The 24222-nt window shown below is 34.4% G+C and overlaps 1 protein-coding gene across 1 annotated transcript in view; it reads left to right on the top strand.

Moving 5' to 3' along the window:
* LOC145249735 (major facilitator superfamily domain-containing protein 12-like) overlaps window positions 1-22134 on the top strand; it is a 100444-nt gene extending 78310 nt beyond the window's left edge. The window contains exons 4-9 of the mRNA XM_080111636.1: window positions 161-275; window positions 10481-10666; window positions 11342-11434; window positions 14274-14366; window positions 18026-18196; window positions 21954-22134. Of these exons, the coding sequence (XP_079967762.1) occupies window positions 161-275; window positions 10481-10666; window positions 11342-11434; window positions 14274-14366; window positions 18026-18196; window positions 21954-22052 (757 nt within the window). The 3' untranslated portion in view covers window positions 22053-22134. The remainder of the gene's footprint in view (window positions 1-160; window positions 276-10480; window positions 10667-11341; window positions 11435-14273; window positions 14367-18025; window positions 18197-21953) is intronic.
* The last annotated feature ends 2088 nt before the right edge of the window (window positions 22135-24222 follow it).

Raw genomic sequence — 24222 nt, 5'->3', positions numbered from 1 at the left:
CTGAAGAGAGCTTGATATGGGTATCTAAAATGGTCCCTAATTATGGGGGTTTGAAACCGACGGTACTGATGACTTATCTAAACTTTCTGTAAACAAAACACACACACACACACACACATATATATATTCTGTTATTTTCAAATAAAATGTTCTTTTACAGTTATGCATTCACGGTGCTATCAAATTTGGCTGTCTACGGTATTTTTTGGCTACTTTTCAACTTAAGCACACAGGATGATGTCCCTTTAGGACCAGGTGATGCTCGTAAATTTCAAGTAAGATGATTCTATTATTTTTTGTTTCAGAATTTTTTAATTAATTTTTATTTAATTTTATTTGAAAAAAAAAAAAGCTGCCTTTGTCCAGTCACTATCACTTTTCAATTTAATTTCTATTCGCTACTTGAAATTGTTGAAACGAAACTAATTGATAAAAAAGAGGACAAAACTAATCTTTGCTCATAAAAATTAATTTACTCTTTCTCTCCCTGTTACTCTTTCTCTCCCTGTTACTCTTTCTCTCCCTGTTACTCTTTCTCTCCCTGTTACTCTTTCTCTCCCTGTTACTCTTTCTCTCCCTGTTACTCTTTCTCTCCCTGTTACTCTTTCTCTCCCTGTTACTCTTTCTCTCCCTGTTACTCTTTCTCTCCCTGTTACTCTTTCTCTCCCTGTTACTCTTTCTCTCCCTGTTACTCTTTCTCTCCCTGTTACTCTTTCTCTCCCTGTTACTCTTTCTCTCCCTGTTACTCTTTCTCTCCCTGTTACTCTTTCTCTCCCTGTTACTCTTTCTCTCCCTGTTACTCTTTCTCTCCCTGTTACTCTTTCTCTCCCTGTTACTCTTTCTCTCCCTGTTACTCTTTCTCTCCCTGTTACTCTTTCTCTCCCTGTTACTCTTTCTCTCCCTGTTACTCTTTCTCTCCCTGTTACTCTTTCTCTCCCTTTTACTCTTTCTCTCCCTTTTACTCTTTCTCTCCCTTTTACTCTTTCTCTCCCTTTTACTCTTTCTCTCCCTTTTACTCTTTCTCTCCCTTTTACTCTTTCTCTCCCTTTTACTCTTTCTCTCCCTTTTACTCTTTCTCTCCCTTTTACTCTTTCTCTCCCTTTTACTCTTTCTCTCCCTTTTACTCTTTCTCTCCCTTTTACTCTTTCTCTCCCTTTTACTCTTTCTCTCCCTTTTACTCTTTCTCTCCCTTTTACTCTTTCTCTCCCTTTTACTCTTTCTCTCCCTTTTACTCTTTCTCTCCCTTTTACTCTTTCTCTCCCTTTTACTCTTTCTCTCCCTTTTACTCTTTCTCTTACTGTCTCCTACTCTCTGTGTCTCTTTTTAGTACCAAAAAAGATTCAGTCTATGCCTGATTTTTTCCACAAAGTTTCAGTCATATATGTTCAATAGTATTTGTTAGACACTTTGATTATCGTCTCATCAGTTGGAAGTGTGATCCTTAATACACTCTTTACACTCACTGAGCTAGAATTCTTCAGATTTTTATCTGTAGTTTTATCTAAAACATAAATTACACATCAAAACAATCCCCAGAGTATTTCTGAACTGAAGAGTATCAAAGTCAGTGCTAAGAGAGGAGTATCAGTTATCAGCAATTTTTAATGTTGTATTCAGATGTGCTTACCATTGAACAGCCATAAACCAAAGACTGTTGGCCGTTCATTCAAAATTTGGTGGACAAGTCAGTCATAAACTAAATTTGCTTTTCTGATTGGAATTTTTTTGTTGCTTTCCTCTTTGGGTGGACATCTGTTTTTATGCTTCTATTTCAATTTTTAATGCAGCATCCATGATTCTTATGCATCTCACATTCTGACCTTTTTGTCCGTTTTCTTTCAGTTTTCATCAAGGTCAGAACATAAAAAAAATATTAGCAACCCTAGAACTAGCTAAAAGATAGAATATTGAGAACTGACTTTCATTCCAGATTCAAAATATGAAGATGTATAATAAATCTCTTGCTTTGATTTGCTAGGAAAATGGTAGTAATGTTACCCAACACGTTGTAGTCTCAGTTGCAAAGTAGATAAAGAATAGAAAAGAACTTCAAGTGTCTCCCCCCCACACACACACACGATTGTAACAATGACATTAATTTCCTCATTCTCCCATCAGGTGCGACGTCACTGACACTTGGAACAGATACATTGCGAGCATTGCCAAGGCCGCTGTGAAGAAGGTGGGCTCTCTCTACCATGCTAGAAAGTTACTTATGTCTGAAAGTACCTGTACCTTCAAAAGGCCACCATTCACCCATGTATGGAGTATTATTGTCACATTTGGGCTGGTGCACCTGCTACTAATCTCTCGCTTCTGGACTGTGTTCAAAAGAGTTGTCAACCTAATAGGTCCCGAACTGCCATCTAAGCTTCAACCTCTGTCCCATCGACGAAATGTTTCATCCCTCTGCCTGTTCTACAAGTATTTTTAATGGTGCATGCTCTGACGAACTACAAGCTCTTGTACCCCCCTTGATGTAAAAACGACAAACCCAACAATCAGCAAAATCCCACCCCTACACACAGATCCCTAGATGCAACAAAGCCTTCTACTCAAATAGTTTCTTCCTCAGAACTGCTAGATTCTGGAACTCCCTTCCAGGTTCCTGTTTTTCCAACTGTACTGACGTGCAGAAGTTCAAATGTAATGTGAACAGACATCTGACTGCTCAACTCCCTGCATACTATCGCTGCAACTTATGTCCTCAACATCAAAGTGGCACTGCGCCTTGTTTGGGGTGAAAATGGAATTTTAAAAAAATTAAAAATAAAGATCCTCCTACTGCAACAGAAAGTACTAAATTCCTAATGCAATCTTCTAAGGAGATTGTCGATTGTATCGAAATCAGATCCGATAGTTCTCTTTTAGGGGCCACCACTTCCGGACTTAGCAACACCAACAAATAAAAAAAATTAGTGAAAAATGTTAAAAAAAAAAAAAAAAAAAATTTGTTTGAATTTCAAGTCTGAATAAATCAACTTTAAAAATTTCTGGAAAAATGTTTTCTTATACAATTTCAACAATAATTAATAAATGAAACTCCTGATATATATATATATATATATATATATATATATATAATTATTATTATTTGGGGTAAACAGTTACATATGATCGCTACAAATAGCCATCTGTTTCAGTCAAAGAGACATCAGGTGACCTGGAACCTCGACGCCAAAAAAAATTTTCATTTTTCTTTTTGGTGTCTAGAGGTTCCAGGTCGCCTGATGAAGTCTCTTTGACTGAAACAGATGGCTATTTGTAGCGACCATATGTAACTGTTTACCCCAAATAATAATAAAAAAATATTTTGCTCTTTTTATTGAGCACTATTTAACAACCTCGCTGTTTTCATTAGTCCCGACTTTTGAATACCTCAAACCTGAATATATATATAATATATTTTTTTTTTTACATAGGCATCACCACTTATCAAGGCCAAGAGGCCACTCGAAGATAAGGGTTAAAGAGTGTACGGTAGAAATTGAGCAGTATAGTAATTATTAATAATGGAAATTCGGTAAATTTGTTAACTTATATGGAACGGTTCATCAAAAACTTGTTTATGTTAGACTTGAAGACAACCAAACTGCAGTCAGCTGGAAAGCAGGAAAATGGAAGACAATTCCACAGGCGTGCAGTTCTAAGAAAGAAGCTTTGTTCATGGAATCTACATTTAGGTTTAGGCACAGATAAAGAGTGGAGGAAATTAGTGATAATGTTTTCTGCTGGACGGGTGTTTCTTGTGAAAGTCTGGCAGGGGGGGGGACCATAGATTGGCGCTCAGCTAAGCACTTGCCATGAAAATAACGATAAAGCAGAGACAAACTCGCAACATCTCTTCTTTGAGAAAGAGGTTGCAGGGAAGAGAAAAGGACATCCCCTACAAGGCTACGAAGTATATTTTGAACTCTATCAAGGCAGGATAAATCCTTTCTAACAAAAACTGCATAATAAACCCAAAAAGTGATTTATAATATTTAAAAAAAAAGAAAAGTCTCGCTAAATATGTAAGCACTAATAAAACTGATTTTCACTAAACTATGGATCGTAATAAGCATAATTTTAATTTATTTTTGTTGTAATAAAACAGGAAAAGCTTATTTAATTAGAATATTTATTAATGTACACAAGTAAGAATTTCTTTATTTTTCACTGAAAAACTTGGTAGAAGTTTTTTATTCAATAATTTAATCAAATTTTTTATCACGTTTGTTCATATACTGATAATTAATTCATCGAAAAAAGTTAAAACCATTATTTATTAATAATTAAATAGAATCCAAATTTGAAAGAAAATGATTATTATAGATGAAAACATTACACATTCTTAACCAAAAAAATACAAACTTAGGTTTTATTTAATTTTTATGAACGTCTGCATGTTATTTTCTGTGTATGTCTATTTAGTAGTTTTGCATGGTGCTGAACTCAAATTTAAATGTTTAGGCCTTGGAGACTTTTGGGGGTTAATCGGGGGGGGGGGCAAATGATGGATTTAGTCATTTCTTTTTTGTTGCGTGGTGTAGAACTCGAATTTTCATATGTTAAGGCCTAAAATTGCACCGTTTGTTCATTTTCACCAGGATTTGCCATCCCCTGGGGACTTTTGGGACTAAATTGGAGGACAGAGAGGAATGCTGAACATAATCATTTTTTTTTTTTTTTTTTTTTTTTTTTTTTTTTTTATGCCCCGTTCACTTGCACCACAGGAGGACCATGCATGCTTCACTTTTTTTTTTTTTTTTTTTTTTTTTTTTTTTTGCAAGATTATAGAAAAAAATAATTCTTACACTGATGTTATTACATTTATGCATGCAAGGAAAATATTGAAAAATTTATGCTAAAAATGTTACCGTATTAATAATATAAAATGTTTTCTGTAATTATTTTTATTGGTGTAAATATCGAATAAGCATAAATTGATAATTTAAACCTACGTTACTTTCTGTTTGGCGAGGGATGCAGCAGCAAAGACGTCACTTTTTTTTTCACTTTTCCTCCTTTGTGGTACAGGTTCGAGCCTGCCTTGCCTACTACCACTTTTTTAAAAAAAATTTTTTGCTCAACACGCACTTCAAAACACTCGGGAATGCCGGGCACTCAGGCTAGTTAATTAATAAATACTGAAAATTTCATTAAAATTTGTTGATTTCCTGAATTTTGGTGAATTTTTAAGTGAAGGGAGAGGTCATAATGCTGATATAGTTTGGGCATCGGTCATTCATTTTGCATGTACCTTTTATTTATTTATTTATTTATTTATTTTATATATATATATATATATATATATATATATATATATATATATATATATGAAAAGGTACAGATATAGACTTGTGTAAATAAAAATTCAAAAACTGAAAAATTAATTCCCTAAATATTTGCTGTGCACATGCATGCAAAACTATTAATTGGTTGATAAATATTTTTTTGTGTTTGTCCAGAATTATAAAAAAAAAAATAAAGAAAAATTATGCATGATGTATGTACCCATGACGGAAAGAAAACATTGTACACCAAAAATCACGTAAATTGATCAAGTAGTTTTATTTTTAAATAAGAAAATCAAATTGTGGCTAAGCGAACAAATACTGCAATGAAAATTGAAAAAAAAAAAAAAAAATAGGCTGGAAACAAGGGAAATAACTCCAAATAATTCAAATTTGCGAGATTCTAGAAAACCATTCTTTACATGGAGACATTGGAAAAACTCAAATTTGCTTAAAAATGATAATCTTTATAAAAATAAAACTACTTGATCAATTTACATGATTTTTGGAATATAATACCTTTCTGCCACAGGTACGTCCACCATACAGATTTTTCTTTGTTTTTTAATATAGGGGTAATTTTGGACAAGCACTTTTTTTGTTTTTTTTAAATTAATCATCACTTCGTAAGGGTAAAAACCAATCAAGGATATGGGTCAATGAGATAGTCTGAATATGAACAACAATATGAAACTATTGAAAACAATGGATAAAATTAATAAAATTTGATTACTTAAAAAGATGCTTGGCAAGTATTTTTCTTTTTTTTAACATTGAATGCGATTTTGTTGTAATCTGCAGGGAGGTAATCCATGGGCAATGTGTTCCAAAGATGAGAAGCTCTGTAAAAGAAACCCTGTGCATGGAAATTGTGTTTGGTTTAAATTACGCAGGAGAATAAAGGGAAGTTCTTTGCAGTGGTGGTGGTAACTAGACGAGTTCTTGGGATGAACCAGAAATTAGAGCTAAGTCGAGCAATTTCCACAAAACTAATGATAATGTGGAAAAGACCTAGCAACATCTCTTCTGCAAAAAAGGGACTGTAGGAAAGAGTTTCAGGTGGTAGAAGACGAGTTCTTGTTGCAAATGTTTTGATTAGAACTCTGTTTTTTTGTTTTTTTTTACTTGGGACTCCCTATTTATCAAGGCCCGAAAACCACTCGAGGATAAGGGCTAATGAATGTAAGGTGTTAGTGTAGTAATCGTTAATGGTGTAAATTGGGTAGAATTTGATTATTTATGAGGACGACTCAACAAGAACTTGTTTACATTGGATTTGAATATTTTATTCAACCAGGAAGTAGGACAGTGGAACAGATTTCCACATGTGGGAAGTTCTGGGAAAGAAACTTTGTTCATGGAATCTACATTTAGATTTAGGCACAGATAGTGGAGGAAATCGTTTATATAGCTTTTTTTTTTCTCCTTATAATCGTTTATAGCTTTTTTACCAAAGCTTGGAATAAGGGGCCAATTCATCCCTTTTCTTAAATTTTCCCTCCTCCTTTGCCTATTATGCGAATTAAGACTCCACTTAAGAACAACAAAAGCACCTTTCTGTCTTGTCCACGTGAAATCTGATCACAAGATGGTTCAGATGTACTAGTATGTCACAAAAATCTTTTTTTTTTTTTTTTTACTTATGTGTTTATTTATTTTTATTATACACAAATTATCTCTGCTTCTCTGACTAAACATGTGACTTTTTTTTTTTTTTTATCAACTGTCTCCTTTCTCGTTATCAAAGCTACAGACATCATGTGCAGTTCTCTCTGCCAACTGAACCTTGTGTCCGCCCAACTCTATGCTATCTCTTGCTAGGCCCCTCTGTAACTGTCCACGAGTTTACTTAAACTAGCATTCCACCTAGCTCTTGAAATAGACACTGGTTGACCCGGCTTTGCATTGTTCAGGAATATTTTACTTGTATTAAGTGCAAGTAAGTTTATTTATTTTTTAAGTAAATAGAAATTAATAATTTTTAAAAAAATTTTTTTTAAGTAAATAGGGATTACTAATTTAATGTAAAAATGAACATAAAATTAACCGTATTCAACTATCAATTTGGCATAGAGCACTCCTAAGTCAACGAGCTATAATTTTTGTCCATTTTTAACAGGCTAAAGTCTTTTTTTTTTTTTTTTTTATTGCTAGAGAAAATGTAACCTGTTCAGTCATCTATTGAGCTTGTTTGTTTGAATTGGAGGGGTGAGGAGCAAGTTTGCAAAAAAGCTTACATTTATAAAAAAAGAATAGACAAAACCCAAAATTAGTCTCTTTCTGCTCTTTTATAAGGGACAAACTCGATGAATTTTATAATTAGTTTTATCATCTTTTGATAAAACACAGAAAAACATAACTGTGATGGACATTGCATAAAACAATAGGGAAAGTCAAAAATATACAGTGAGAGGGAATGAGTGATAAAAAATTGAACACTTGGTGAGTTGATTGCAAATTGCAGCTAATTAGAATTAAATTTTTTTTTTTTTTTTTTCCTTCAAATATAACTCCATCCTAAAACCAAGGAGTATTTTAGGATTTATTTTATGTGATTTAAAATCCCGTCAGCAGTGAGGATCGTGGTTGTGTGCAGAGGTGGTGGTGTCTGGTTGTTAGTACTTTTTTTTTTTGTGTCCCACATTTGTACCCTGACGTACATGGGATCTAAAAATACAAAAAATAAAATATTTAAGATATAAAATATATAATGTGGAAACAAATGTTGATCAACTCATATTTAGTATATACTACAATGCATTTTGTTTCTGAATTTTTTAGATGAGCATTGATTATTGCCCCCCCCCCCAACAAAGGAGGGATTGAACCTAGTAATCCGCTTCTGTTTGTTTGTTCACACTTTTCTCAATAACCACTCCTTGAATTTTTTTTTCTTTTTAATTTTGCACAAACATTAGTTATGGTGAAGATAAATATTTGCCAGAATGGATTTTCCGGAATAACTTTAGTTGCCCCCCCCTTGTTTTACTATACACATAGATTCGAAAAAGTTGTAAAATATATATATATATATATATATATATATATATATATATATATATATATATATATATATATAACAAATAAATATTAGAAAGAGAAGTTACTTTTCTACCTAATTGGATAATTTTTTAGTGTTTTTTTTATTTTATGTAAAATGTTTATTTAGCTCAAAAAAACATAGTGTTTATTGATGTATTTGAAAAATACAAATGGCGACGAACTCTGAACACGTTAAATTCGGGAAAATGAGTTAAAATTAAAAAAAGCTATGCAAAATGTTTCGGGGGGGGGGGGTCATTATCAGAGTAAAATTGCCCCCAAATCGTTTGTCTCTTCATTTGTTCATATTTTTCTCAATAACCAGTCCTTGAATTTTTTTTTCACTCATGGAGGGAGACCTTGCATGCTGAGCTTGTTCATATTATTTTTATTTTTCGGACATCTTGAGCATTACTTTGTGTATCCTGTCAAACTCTGGAGCTGAATTGAATTTCAAACAAAACCCTTTATATTTGATCTACGTAATCCAAGCAATTTGCAATTGTATCTTTGAGTGTTACCCACACTTAGAATTGAACCTTCAACCTCCAGAAGAGTAACTTTGCAACTTATTTTTACCAAGTACTTAGCTCACTACACCATGGTCCTGGATATGACCTTAAACTATATCCAGTGGTGAGGCCCCATCTTGCGGGCTTTGGGGCGTGTGGAGCCATCCTTTTAATTGCTCCCAGGTCCACTCAGTTAGGGTCCCAACTATGGGTCTAATAGAAACTGACTTGAAAACAACAAATATATTCTATTAAAAAAATTTTCTTCAAAATCTTTGGATTCGGCATTAAATAACCTGAATAGGGTTGATATGCTGTAAAAAAAAATAAATAAATAAAAAATTTAAAAAAAAAAAAAAACACTTTACAATGGGTCCTTACAGACAAGCAATTCCCGTCGATCAAATAAAAGGTTCCGTTAAAAATTCTGTTCAGATTCCAGAGTTCAAAAAGATACAAGTGGAAAAGGTTGGAGATTACAGCCGTCCAAAACGTTGTGAAAGTAACACTCAAGATGAAAACGGTTGTTCAGAGAATCCAAATATATTTTTATCATGTATCATGTATTGTGTGTTATCATGTATTGTGTGTTATCATGTATTGTGTGTTATCATGTATTGTGTGCTATCATGTATTGTGTGCTATCATGTATTCTATCTTTACATCAACGTTCTAATCCCCATCTGGCATCAATTAAAATGAATAGCTCTCGTCTTGGGGAGGCCTCAAGTTTTGACAGGCTTCTGGGCTTGACCTTTACTCCTGATCTTAAATAGAATACATACATCAAATCTGTTGCCAAGGCCGCTGGAAAAATGATCGGATCCTTCTATCGATCCAGTAGATATCTCACTGCTGATGCAATTCTCTATCTACATAAGAGCCAGATACGTCCAAGGATGGAATACTGTTGCCACATATGGGCAGGAGCTTCTAGAAAAGACTTGTCCTGCCTTAATAGGGGTCAAAATAAACTTTGTGGCCTGGTGGGAGATATCCTTTTCTCTTTGCTGCAACCTCTATCTCACAGAAGAGATGTTGCGAGTTTGTCTCTGCTTTATCGTTATTTTCATGGAAAGTGTTCGACTGAGCTTCAATCTATGGTCCCCCCTCGCCAAACTTTCACAAGAAACACTCATCTAGCTGAAAACACTATCAATAATTCCTCCCACTCTTTATTTGTGCCTAAACCTAAGCATAGATTCCATGATCAAAGCTTCTTTCTTAGAACTGCACGCCTGTGGAATTGTCTTCCGTTTTCCTGCTTTCTAGCTGTCCATAATATGGTTGTCTTCAAGTCCGTGAACAAGTTTCTGATGAGCCGTTCCATATAAGTTAACAAATTTACCGAACTTCCATTACTATCGATTACTATATTATCCTTTTGACTACTGTACACTCTTTAACCCTTATCCTTGAGTGGCCTATTGGCCTTGATAAGTGGTGACGCCTATCTAAAAAAAAATTAAATTTTATCATGAATTACATGATATCATGAATTCCATATGTTGCATAATGTATCATGTAAGCTATAGTTTTAATTTAAATTGCCAAAATAAAAACCTAATCTCATTTTCAAGTCTGTTCATGTCGCAGCGGTTTAAAAAAAAAAGAAAATGAAATTTTTTTTTTTTTTTTTTTTTTTTTCAGATCTTGGTTTTTATTATTTGTGGAATTGGTGTCTTTTTTACATTCATTTTTCACGTTGGTACGAAAGAATATGTAAATATCAGAGGTCAAGTGCAAATAGAAGACAAGGAAACTGGTGCCCTCCTTAGATCTAACGTCGTCCGAATGACCTGGAAGGATTGGTGGCATGAGCCGCAGTTTTATATGGTGAGAAAGAGTTTTTATTTTCGAACTTGAAAAAGGATTTATTTAATGGGTGACTACTCAGAGCATCTTCGTTTACAATCCTGGAACTTGGTTGAAGGGGGTTTCTTTTGAATAAATGATTTCTATACGAAAATAAATTCAACCAAATTCCTTCTTTTGGGGAAGGAATATATTCTAATTATATGGATGAATGTTCAACAAAATAAAATGGCTATTCAGAATGAAATATTGATTTTGTAGGAAGAAACAACAATCCTTTTTATAAAGAAATTGATGAATATATGAAAATATATCTGACCATATAAATTATTTCCTGGAAGAAATAACTCGAATTAAATTTTATTCTTAACAACACGGAACAACAATCAACAAAAGAAAATGGCATTTTAGGATGAAATATTTATATTTTTTTTTTTATAAGAATTTCTATAAGAATTTTATGTTAAGCAGATGCAAACTAACCAAGTTCTTTGTGTGATGATGGGATTTTTCAACTTTTAAAAGTTGTCATCTTTCTCGTGTTGCATCTTGTGTTTTTTGGAGAGTTAACTTTGCAATTTATCTGCAAACATTTTTAAAATCGTTTCGTCAAAATAAAATGGCTAAATTTTTAAAATCGTTTCGTCAAAATAAAATGGCTAAATTTTAAAAATTGTTTCAATTTGATGTTTTCAGATTTTCCTACTCTACATGTCGACTCGTTTGTATGTGAATGTGTCTCAGATTTATTTTCCACTCTATCTCACGGAATCTATCAAATTAAGCAAAGTAAGTGTACAGATATTTTATTTGCATCTTTTTCAGGCGGTGAGACACAAGGTCAAGTATGATTTTGTTTTTGTTAAACAAACTCTACTGAATTCCAATCTGTTCCCCCCCCTTGCCAAACTTTCACAAAAAAAAACACTCGACTAGCTACAACCACTATAAACGATTTCCCCACTCCCTATCTGCGCCTAAATCTAAACAAAGATTCCATGAACAAACCTTCTTTCTCAGAACTGCCCGTTTGTGGAACACTGTTCCGCTGTCCTACTTCCTGGTTGAATACAACATAGTAGCCTTCAAATCCAATGTAAACAAGTTCTTTGAGTCATCCCCCATAAATAATGAAATTCTACCCAATTTACACCATTAATGATTACTACACTACCACCTTACATTCATTAACTCTTATCCTCTGGTGGCCTTCAAGCCTTGATAAGTGGTGACTATGAAGTAAAAACAGAAGAAAAATCTAGATTCAAACTTGGCACACACATAGGTTTTCAGTTCATGCCGTTAATGACTTAGTCATCATCACCCCCTCTTAATAAACATATCTACTCCCCCCCCCTTTTTTTTTTTTTTTACTGTTGAACCGAAGCTCTTCAATCTGTCATTTTTTTTTAGTTTATGCAGATTTCTCTTTTATTAGCTCCTCTCTATGTGACAGTGTTGTTGGATCAAGTAATAGCCAGCTTGCGCTAGATTTTGGGTGAAAGGGAACTTGTGTTCAACTTGATCACTAGAAATGATGGGACCTGATAAGAGAAAGAGACCTGGTGATTTCATTTAAATTGGAAAAGAAGTGTGTTAATCTGCTTATGAAGAGAAAGCCTTGTTAATTCCCCCCTCCTCCCCCCCCCCCCCGAGGACTTTGGAAATAGCAATAACTGACGTTTTGATAAGTATGGCACAATCACGTTGACACACCGGTTCTCGCCAGATCACTGAAGTTAAGCAATGTTGAGCCTGGCCAGTACCAGATGGGTGACCATTTGGGAAGGCTAGGTGCTGTATGTACCTTCTGGGAAGGTTGGGTGTGGGGCCAGCACCCTCACCCCGTAAAAAGAACTAGGTCGCTACAAAAGCATCTACAAAGTTGTAGATGGCCTATGCCCCTGCCCCAGGGGCTCAAGGCTATGAGCGTTTTAATAAACAAGTAATGACATTTATTGAGGTGGGTTGTATCAACGGTATCTCCACAATGTCTGGTCATAAGTGCTTGGGCTATCTGACTTGCATAGGCCACAAAACCAATGTATAACGTCTATTTTTTTTGTTTAAGTAAGCACAGATTTACTTGGTTTATACTTTCTACCCTCATCTACTATTGACCATTTTGTAGGCCCCTACATAAAAGTGGTACTGTGCCTTGTTTGGGGTGAAAATAGAATTTAAAAAAAACAACTTATTTTTACATAGTTCCCTAACCCAATCGCCTAATGCAGTTGTGTTCCTCTTTTTTATTTCTAATAATTATTTTTGTTCTATTTCCATTTTTATCATTATCCCCATGTCTATTTGGTTTATTCTCAGGTCCAATTTTAAATGATGCAATATGGCTTCTGAATCTGTCCTTTAAAAAAAAAAAAAAATCCCCTCCCCCCTAGATATACCTTTACTATAATCCACCTTAACTTCACATTTGTACACAATTTCAGAAATTAAGCAGTTGCCCTCCAGTGGACATTCATTAGGTATTCTACAATTACCTTTTCTACCTGAATTTAGTTCACTAGATTCAATCCTATTGTGTCTTGTTACTTTTCCCTAAAATATAATGGCAGAGATTAAAGAATTGTGAAAGTACATGGTTTATGTAATAATGCAGTCATCATCATCATAGTGTTTCACTCCATCTCAAGATCCGTTGTCAGGCGGTGTGAGGCATCCATCAGGTTCACATCTGAGCATGCCTCGCTTAGGGAACAATCTGTGAGGATTACTTGCTAATAACCTGGTACAACAATTCTAAATGAAAATTGGTTAATCAAAAGTAAAAATTTGATTTGTCCACTTGAAATCTTTGGATCTGAGTTTGAAGATTCAACAAGATAACTTTGTATGTTAGACTGCTTGATTTTTATTTATTTAGGGACCTTCCTTAGATCAATCTCTTTACCCCAAAACAGATACTAACTACGTCACACTAGTACAGCAGTCATTAACACTCCTAAGTTCACATTTTAAGTGTAATATGAAGAAATTAATCATTTATATACATTAAAAAAAACCTACAATTCCTAACAATACTTATCCATCTCGACTAGTACCCTGAAAATTGATTTGACAGCCAGTCTGTGACACTGACTTCCGAAAATAAAGCATAAATAAAAAAATAAATAAAATGGACAAAGAAAAGCCTCAACGAACAGTATATACGTTTCTTTTTCTCCCCTGAAGAAGAGATTACTCTTGAAAATTAGGGACCTCAACATCTACCATTTTGTAGGACACATGTTGGTAAAGGAACATAATATAATTGAAAATTATTGAAAATTCCTTCTAATATTGTCATTATTTTTATATGCTAACTCGTGTCCATGGCGTTTCCTACAACCACATTGATATAGCCTTCAGACGCAACTCCTTTCATGTTACACACAATGATTCAAGCAAGCTACAACATCCTTCGCTTATTTATTTTTTTATTAATTTGTGTATTTATATTTTATTTTTATGTATTTTTTTTTAAATTAAAGATTTTTCATAAATTTTTTTTATAAATTAAAAAAAAGTTATTTTTAATTGAATCTTTATAATTTCTTAATTTTTAAGAAAATTTTAATTTTATTTTCTAATTTATTTTTTATTTTTGAAATCTTTATTCTTTATTCCTAAGGAATATATTGCCCTTGTGCCCCTGTTGGTTTACATTTGCGGATTTTTCACATCTCTCTTAATGAGGCCAATAAACAAGTTGGTTGGTGGAAAGGTAATTATTGTCTTTTTTTTTTTTTTTTTTTTTTTTTTTTTTTTTTTTAGGATTGCAACTCACTGTTTTAAATTTCATCATTCGGTTTAACGTTCATTTTACATGCTGCTGCGTGGTGGACATCTTTTAGAAATTAACTTTCAAACTAAACTATCTCTATGGCCAGGTCTTTATTTATCCCTCTTTCTCTCAAATTCATCTTTATCACTTCTGACCATGTTTTCCTTGACCTCCCCCTTTCTCCCTCACTGCTAGCTGGCCCCTCTACATCAACTGTTCGACACCATTTTTTCACTGTCACATCTCCTTATACTGTCCAGTAGTGTTGGGATGATTAATCGGAATCAGAAAAATCGAAACATTTGCAGGTATCTGAATCAGAATAATTTGTGCGTATTTCCCAATGCCAAAAACGATTTTTTTTAATTTTCTTTTACATTTGATCTTGTTTAAAACAAAATATTCCATTGCCGGTATGAATGATGAAATGATAAATATTTATTGATTTTAAACTACTAGTAAAAGTAAAATCAATAAATAATCGCCCACAAATGTATTTTTACATTTAGGAAAATATTTTCATATTTAATCTTCCTCTGAAGTCATCAGAAATAAACATCTCTTTAAAACCTGTCATATGTGTTCGATCCTGGATTAATTACTCAAGAGAAACAATATAATAACGATACAATAGATGTATGATGTGGGTCTTAAAGATAGTCATAGAAATTGACTTCCAAACTGACTTATCTCTGGCCAGGTCTTTATCTACCTTGGCTGAAGCATTCAATGTGACCATACCATCAAAGTCTCCTGTTCTGTACACATTTTTCTGATGACTTTGACTCGCATTGCACATGCATTGTATCATTTCTTTTCATACAATGCATGTCATTGTCCATGTTCATATAACCGACTTTTAGCTTGGTTGACAGTGGTATCACTCTGCTAGTAAGTAATGACAGAAGTTCCTTATTTCATCTACTCCTAATTTTTGCAAGCAAACTAACACCAGCTCCTCCCTGTGCTCCACTGATATCACAAAGGCCACAACTCTTCTGGACAGCCACAATAACTTTTGCTATCTTGATATACTTTCTCATCTGAGTTGTTGTTCACCAATGATACTATCGATGTTCCATCCACCCACGCACCCAAAGTGTCATGAAAAGTTTTTAAAAAAAGAAAAAAAAAGTTAATCAGCAGAATTAAGCTATGTAGGTAAGGTTAATAGAAAGATAATGGGTAGGAAGTTGTTCACCAAGGCACACAAAAGAAAGCTGAAATAGGATTGTTAATCAAGGTGTGACGATAACTGGGACAAAAGATCAAAGAAATAAATATATTTAGTTAGTTTACGATCAGTTTTAGGAGTGGCATTTATGTGTTTATGGGAGTTATTAAAATTCAAAGATGGCATAACTAAAAGAAAACACAACTGCAATTTCTCTTTCGATTTTCGGATCTTGCAATCATGTACATATTCCTTGATTTTTAAAGTTGAATTTTTATTTTTCTGATAAAAGGTGGAGTAAATTTTTTTTAAAAAATGACATAATTACATGAATGATTCTGCACTACAAAACGGGTGCTGTGAAAAATTTTAACATGCTTAAAGAAATAAACAGTAAGATGGACAACATATTGAAATTTGGAATATAGACCTTTTTTTTTGTTATGTATATATATGTATATATATATATACACACACACATAACAAAACAAGAGGAAATATGTTTATCAGCAGAACAAAAGTATAGGAAGATGTTCACACACAGTTTACAATAGTTAGAGATAGTTTATGGACTGTATTGACTTGGTGACGTTTTGTTATGAAAAGGGACATACCCCAGTAAGTAACAAAGCAAAACTAGATAAGTTTGAAAATGATTTTAGGAAAAGGCTAGAATCGAACCCTCTAGGCAAGTGTTAAAAGGTAATAGATTGAAATGCTAGGAATGCAGAACGATTGTCGTTCTCGCAAATAATTATGTCAGAGACAGATATTTAATTTATGAATGCAGTTGATTGTTCATTCTTTTAGAAATAACTGGATATTAAATATGTCAGTTAAAAGAATGGACGATATGGGTTTTAGAAATAATTAACAAAATAGGTTAAAAGAGATACAATTAAATTTAGGAATTTCTTTTGTTTATCAGAAGTGTATAGATACATGTGCAAAGGACTCGAGTAAATTGAAACGTGATAAAATCACATTGGTTAACCACATCTCTGACGTCATAAAGAAAGGAGATTCTCAATATATTGACACAGGGTTCGTAGTTAGAGATGAGTCAGATAGTGAGAGAGAGAGCGAGAGACAGCTAGAGTCGACCTCACTGGGAGCTAATGTCTTGGCGGTGAGAGGGGGATGATAGGACAATGTAATTGAGAAAGTTTGAATCCCTGACAATTATCATCATCCAGCTGGCATGAGTAAAGTATCATCTAACATTTGTAAATTTGTCTCGACGTTGTCATCATTACAACTGAAAGGTAAATGTGTTTTGTATCTATCATCTCTTAAATGAACTTCGTATGACACCCCCATTAGAGTATGTGTCCCTTCTGCCATCATCAGTAATGATTATCCCCCTCCGATGCAAAAAGAACTGTATTACATATTCCCCTTCTTCAATAATGAATTTGCATCTCCTATTTGTTATAAATATGAACTGTGCGTAATCTATATAAATATCATTATCCATTCTGTTCTGAGTCCCCCGTTATGTGTCTCCGATATGAATCACCAACTACATAAGTTTGGAGACAGTTTCCAGTTTGGAACATTTGAAGGTATGTTGTGGTGCTGAGCAGATTGAGATGAGCTGACATGAATCGATGACAAAGGCCTCTACAAACTACATAGATATGGACTTTGACGTTTAAAGGACTGGAATGCAACTGATATCTACAGAATGTGTTAGTTTGTGTTTTCTGTATTTTGGATTGTTTAATCGTGAACCATTGCAAGCCTCTCTTGGCAACTGCCAGTGTGAGAAATGACCACATGGCTAGAAAAGTAGACAAAAGCAAAGAATACTTTGGAAACTACATTGGAATCTGCATTTGTTGTTAAAAGGGGTCAGGGTTACACATACCTCCATTGCCCTGACCAGTTTATGCTCAACAAAAAATCTTCTCCTTACCCAACGGCTATCAGTACTTCCACTGCACTTGCTGTGTACTCGATACAAGTATCACAAAAAATTCTGGTGCTCCTAACCCAAACTCTCTATCCACAAGCTTTCCGTTTTCTTGGGGCTTCCGAATGCTACAACAGATCATCACTTTTGTCTCTATAACATTGATTTGTCTCTATAACATTGATTTGTCTCTATAACATTCATTCTCAGACCTTCACTTTCCATTTCGTATTAAACTCTCTATTTAGTAAGTAGATTAATTTTGAACAACCTAACGCATGTTCCAAATTAGAAAGGATTCCCAGAAGCATTTTTATATTTATGCAGATGACATCACTGTCTACGGCAGTACTCTGTAGGGCATTGTTGTTCAAGGTTCTACCGATTCTCTTTCCTCTGATCTGTTTGAAAACTTACATTACACATCGATCCTATCATTCTCTTAATTCTTTCCATGCTACGCATATCTTCAACTCTCTACTAAAATGTTTTTATTATTTTGTTCTCTAGATTACGTATTTTCTGGGTCTTGTCTTCAGTATAAGTTTCTGCGTCTGGACGTGGTTCATCCCAGAGAAATCTTTACAAGTTTTTGGCACAGCCGCCTTGAACGGCATCGGTGGTTCCACCATTTTAGTAACTTCTCTTGCTCTTAGCTCAGAACTAATTGGAGAAAACACGGTAATTTTTTTCTTTCTTTTTGCATTTTTCTTTTGTCTTTTTTTTTTTTTTTCTCTTCCGTCACTTTCTCTCTTTTTCTGGTTTTTTTTTTCTGTTTTTCTTTCTCCTTTCTTTCTCCTTTCTTTTTTCTCCTTTCTTTCTCCTTTCTTTTTTCTCCTTTCTTTCTCCTTTCTTTTTTCTCCTTTCTTTCTCCTTTCTTTTTTCTCCTTTCTTTCTCCTTTCTTTTTTCTCCTTTCTTTCTCCTTTCTTTCTCCTTTCTTTTTTCTCCTTTCTTTCTCCTTTCTTTTTTCTCCTTTCTCTTTTTTCTCCTTTTTATCTGCTTTTTCTTTTCTCTTTTTTTTTTTTTTTTTTTTTTTTGTTATATTTTCCATTTCCTATTTTCTTTTTTCTTTATTTCTTTTTCCGTTTTTCTTTTCTTTTTTTTTCTGTCTTTTTCTCTTTCAATCAATCGATAAGACCTTTAAAGCAACTAGGGAGACAACTGTTAACCAAACAATGAATGTCTGATTCCAATAAATTCGAAGTCGGCAATTTCAAATCTAAATTGAATAATTTTGTTTCTTAATCTTACAGTGATATTTAACAAAGGGAGATAATTCCTACTAAAGTAAACATTCAAATTGTCAACAATTAATCGGTCAATATTACAAGCTTTGTTTTCAATTCGTTACAAAAAAAATAACTGCTGTAAAATTAATTTTTTTTTTAATACTGGATTTAAAATTTTTTTTAAATTTTACTTCATTTTTAACTTTTTAATTTAAACTTTATTTAAAAAAAGTTTTTTTTTTTTTTGTTCACACAATGCCAAGAAAAATATCTCTAATTTCATGTGAGCCAAGCACTAGCAGTGTCAGAAATCGTCGGTAAAAATTTGTGGTAAACACTGGAATATTTAGACTTACTGTCTCTCGAAGCTTATAACTTCTTGAAAAATGCAATTCGAACCCTAATTTTTATTTAATTAAAGGAGCAAAGACCAAAATTTAAAAAAAAAATACAGGTTTAATAGCAAATTATGCAATATTTGTTTTTTTTTTGTTTTTTTTTTTAATCGGTTTTCTTTAAAAAAAATTTTAATTTTCTAATCAACAAAATTTTACTTCAATTATAAAAAAAAATATAAATTCCAAAAAATCACTTACCTATAAAAACTACTATTCGATGAGTTCTTCAATTGTTCATTAAGAATTTATCCATATTTATACTTATATTCCATGTCCTTTTTAAATAAAATACTTTTTAACATGATTTTAAAAAAACGCAAACTCAGATTTTTTTTTTTTTTTTTTTTAACTGTTCAAATAAAGGGAGACAAGTCTGATTTTATTCGCCTTTATCTTCTGGTGGCTTTAAAGGGGCATAATTAATATCTCCTTTTATTGCTTGCTGTAAACCAAAATTAGTATTTTGGTGCCTCCATAGTTAAAAACTGAACACCTTCACTTATAAGTTTTTGCCGTTAAACAAAAAAACCAGTCGACCGATTTAGAAAAAAATTTTTTTTTATTCTTTTAATAAAATACATGAGTTTTTGATTGATATATTTTAATACTTCTTTATCCAGTGAATTTTTTTTTATATCTAAAAAGAAAACATTGAATGAAATAGGAAAAATTGTCATAAGCGTTCGATATTTACTTGACATTCTAATCATAACATAAGCTTCCACTTAAAAAATATCAACATGGTTTTTAAAAAAAAAAAGGTTTTACACTTTGGACTTTACAAGTAAATTTTCAAAAAACCTTTTTTTTTTTTTTTTTTAAATTCGAGTGTTTTATTTATTGATCTTTTATCTTCAATTTGTGATATATAAAACTTTGGTGAGTAAATTAATTAAAATTTTAATAGATATTTCAAAATGGGGGGAGGGAGGTGAATTTAAAAAAAAACGTTAGTCTAAAACATTATATTTGGTTTATTGGAAAGAGCATAAAATTTCACATTGACCCTGAAAATATCGTAAAAATTGAACCAATAGAAAAATTTTGATAGATTTTTAAAGTTTAAAAGTTGAAAAATATTTAACTCGTAAAATTCAATTGATTTCATTATGTAAAAAAAATGGCTGCATGAAGGCGCGCCGGCACTTTGTAAACAGTGTTTTTTTTTTTTTTTAAATCAAAAATATTTCTATTTTTTTAAACAACTTCAATAGTTTATTTTGGAAGTATATTGCATAAAGAAAATAAACAACCCACTTTAAAAATAGAAATTACGAGTTTTTTTATATTTTATTCAGTTTTGTGTTAGGGATGTCAAAAATTCTGATACACCAAGCCAAGCACAGTTCCCCTGATTGGAACATTTGAAAAATAATTGCTGTTTAAAACCACACAGAAATACTTTGACGCTTCTCCACTACTGGGACGAAATTTCGGAAATCGTAAAACTGAATTTCACATCAAAACAATGGTATCTACGTATTCCTTGAATTTTTAAGATGATTATATCCAAAAATTACGAAAACTATTGAAGAAAATTATTTATTAAAGAAAATAGAATTTGAAGAAAATGATCGTATTTGCTTATGTAAGACACAGGAGGGTTCAAAAAGGATGTAATTTTGTTTCGATTTAAACAAGATGACGGCAATTTTTCACCCGTTAACAGAAAGTTTGTTTGGGTTTTTTTTTTAATAATTCAGTAATATTCAGGTGATTTCGACTGCATAATTTGGAAGCTAACATTGTAATTTATTAGAATTGACCAAAAAAAATCATAAATCATTTTTTTTTTATCTGAAAACTCCATTTATCGACTACAAAATTTCGTTCTGATAGCGTAGAAGCGCCAATGTTTAATTTTGCATTGTATTGCCTTAACTTATAAATTCCAATTCACTTAGAATTAGCAATTAATTGAAAAACAAAACAAAATTTTCTTTGTGAAAAGAAATTGGAAATAATTGACTATTAAACCTTGAAGTTAGCAATAACGTTTTCAGTATTTTTTTTTTTTTTTTTTTTTTTTTTTACAAACTTAAACTATATCCAATGGTGAGGCCCCAGCTTACAGGCTTTGGGGAGTGTAGAGCCACCTTTTAATTGCCATTGCTCCCAGGTCCACTCTGTTAGGGTCCCAACTATGAGTTAAATAGAAACCAACTTGAAAAAAATATATATACTATTAAAAAATAACTGGATGCGGCCTTAAATAACCTAAAAAGGGTTGATATGCCATAAAACAAAAACAACCAACCAACAACTCTTTATAATAATTTTTTTTATGTCTGTTTCGTCGTTCATTAAAAATTTCAATTCTATCCATATCAAAAGTCCTTGTAAACATTTACTCTGTTGCCGTCTTATTCTAAATAATATCTTTAAACTGCCAAATAAAATTTAAAAAAAAAAACCTTATATCCAGAAAATCAAGGAGTTTCATTGGATGTACTGCCGGTTTGACAGACCAAAAGCAGGCTTGAAGCTCTTGCTTGAATAATGGCCCAAGATCACAGTGTAGTATATGTTCTGATGCTACACTTCATCTTTTCTGTCCTCTATCAGTAGAGATATCCTTCATGACTGAGACAATTATTTTTATTCCTATCCAGAGTGCCCCTTTTTGGGAGCTGGATTTTCCCCACATTAAAACTGACTGTGTTTAACTCTGCCCTCGCAGGAAGGCAAGTAGAACAATCCATAGTTGTCAATTGAGTTATATTCCCTTAATAAATTGACTGGTTAGAGTGTCTCCAATTCATAAATTGTTTTTCATTTTTCTTAATACTTTTTTTGTTGTAAACTTGTAGGAATGTGGTGCTTTTGTGTTTGGAAGTTTGAGTTTTTTTGATAAACTGTGCAATGGTATTGTTATCGTCGTTATTCAACATCTCCACCCGTGCAAGTAAGTATTAAGATAAAACCCATGCTTAATAGCTTAATATGAACTTATTTCAAATTTGAGCAGCATTCAAGTTAGGAACTAATTTTGTAGAAACGGACTATTTCAATATTTTTTTTTTTTTTTTTTTGTGACTCAAAGTAAAAGAAGGCGCCATGTTTTGTGGTGTTTATGTACCACGCACTTGTTGATAAATTTTGCAGCAATTTAAAATACGGAAGTTTGAAACACATCAACTTTTTAAATCATGAAGTCACAACACTTCAATTATCTGAAATGCTCCCCGCCCCCCTCACTCTCTCTCTCTCTCTCTCTCTCTGCCTTCCCTACTCTTTCTCTCTCTCTGCCTTCCCTACTCTTTCTCTCTCTCTGCCTTCCCTACTCTTTCTCTCTCTCTGCCTTCCCTACTCTTTCTCTCTCTCTGCCTTCCCTACTCTTTCTCTCTCTCTGCCTTCCCTACTCTTTCTCTCTCTGCCTTCCCTACTCTTTCTCTCTCTGCCTTCCCTACTCTCTCTCTCTCTTCCTTCCCTACTCTCTCTCTCTCTTCCTTCCCTACTCTCTCTCTCTCTGCCTTCCCTACTCTCTCTCTCTGCCTTCCCTACTCTCTCTCTCTTCCTTCCCTACTCTCTCTCTTCCTTCCCTACTCTCTCTCTTCCTTCCCTACTCTCTCTCTCTTCCTTCCCTACTCTCTCTCTCTTCCTTCCCTACTCTCTCTCTCTTCCTTCCCTACTCTCTGTCTCTTCCTTCCCTACTCTCTGTCTCTTCCTTCCCTACTCTCTGTCTCTTCCTTCCCTACTCTCTGTCTCTTCCTTCCCTACTCTCTGTCTCTTCCTTCCCTACTCTCTGTCTCTTCCTTCCCTACTCTCTGTCTCTTCCTTCCCTACTCTCTGTCTCTTCCTTCCCTACTCTCTGTCTCTTCCTTCCCTACTCTCTGTCTCTCCCCTTCCCTACTCTCTCTCTCTCCTTCCCTACTCGCTCTCTCTCCTTCCCTACTCGCTCTCTCTCTCCCTTCCCTACTCGCTCTCTCTCTCCCTTCCCTACTCGCTCTCTCTCTCCCTTCCCTACTCGCTCTCTCTCTCCCTTCCCTACTCGCTCTCTCTCTCCCTTCCCTACTCGCTCTCTCTCTCTCCCTTCCCTACTCGCTCTCTCTCTCTCCCTTCCCTACTCGCTCTCTCTCTCTCCCTTCCCTACTCGCTCTCTCTCTCTCCCTTCCCTACTCGCTCTCTCTCTCTCCCTTCCCTACTCGCTCTCTCTCTCTCCCTTCCCTACTCGCTCTCTCTCTCTCCCTTCCCTACTCGCTCTCTCTCTCTCCCTTCCCTACTCGCTCTCTCTCTCTCCCTTCCCTACTCGCTCTCTCTCTCTCCCTTCCCTACTCGCTCTCTCTCTCTCTCCTTCCCTACTCGCTCTCTCTCTCTCTTCCTTCCCTACTCGCTCTCTCTCTCTCTTCCTTCCCTACGCGCTCTCTCTCTCTCTTCCTTCCCTACGCGCTCTCTCTCTCTCTTCCTTCCCTACTCGCTCTCTCTCTCTCTTCCTTCCCTACTCGCTCTCTCTCTCTCCTTCCCTACTCGCTCTCTCTCTCTCTTCCTTCCCTACTCGCTCTCTCTCTCTCTTCCTTCCCTACTCGCTCTCTCTCTCTCTTCCTTCCCTACTCGCTCTCTCTCTCTCTTCCTTCCCTACTCGCTCTCTCTCTCTCTCTTCCTTCCCTACTCGCTCTCTCTCTCTCTTCCTTCCCTACTCGCTCTCTCTCTCTCTTCCTTCCCTACTCGCTCTCTCTCTCTCTTCTTCTTCCCTACTCGCTCTCTCTCTCTCTTCCTTCCCTACTCGCTCTCTCTCTCTCTTCCTTCCCTACTCGCTCTCTCTCTCTCTTCCTTCCCTACTCGCTCTCTCTCTCTCTTTCCTTCCCTACTCGCTCTCTCTCTCTCTTCCTTCCCTACTCGCTCTCTCTCTCTCTTCCTTCCCTACTCGCTCTCTCTCTCTCTTCCTTCCCTACTCGCTCTCTCTCTCTCTTCCTTCCCTCCTCTCTCTCTCTCTCTTCCTTCCCTACTCGCTCTCTCTCTCTCTTCCTTCCCTACTCGCTCTCTCTCTCTCTTCCTTCCCTACTCGCTCTCTCTCTCTCTTCCTTCCCTACTCGCTCTCTCTCTCTCTTCCTTCCCTACTCGCTCTCTCTCTCTCTTCCT

The sequence above is a fragment of the Euprymna scolopes genome, chromosome 28 (genome assembly GCF_053919585.1).
Source record: "Euprymna scolopes isolate OS-2025 chromosome 28, ASM5391958v1, whole genome shotgun sequence".
Lineage (NCBI taxonomy): Eukaryota > Metazoa > Mollusca > Cephalopoda > Sepiida > Sepiolidae > Euprymna > Euprymna scolopes.
The sequence above is the reverse complement of the archived record's forward strand: the minus strand, read 5'-3'. Positions and strand labels throughout refer to the sequence as shown.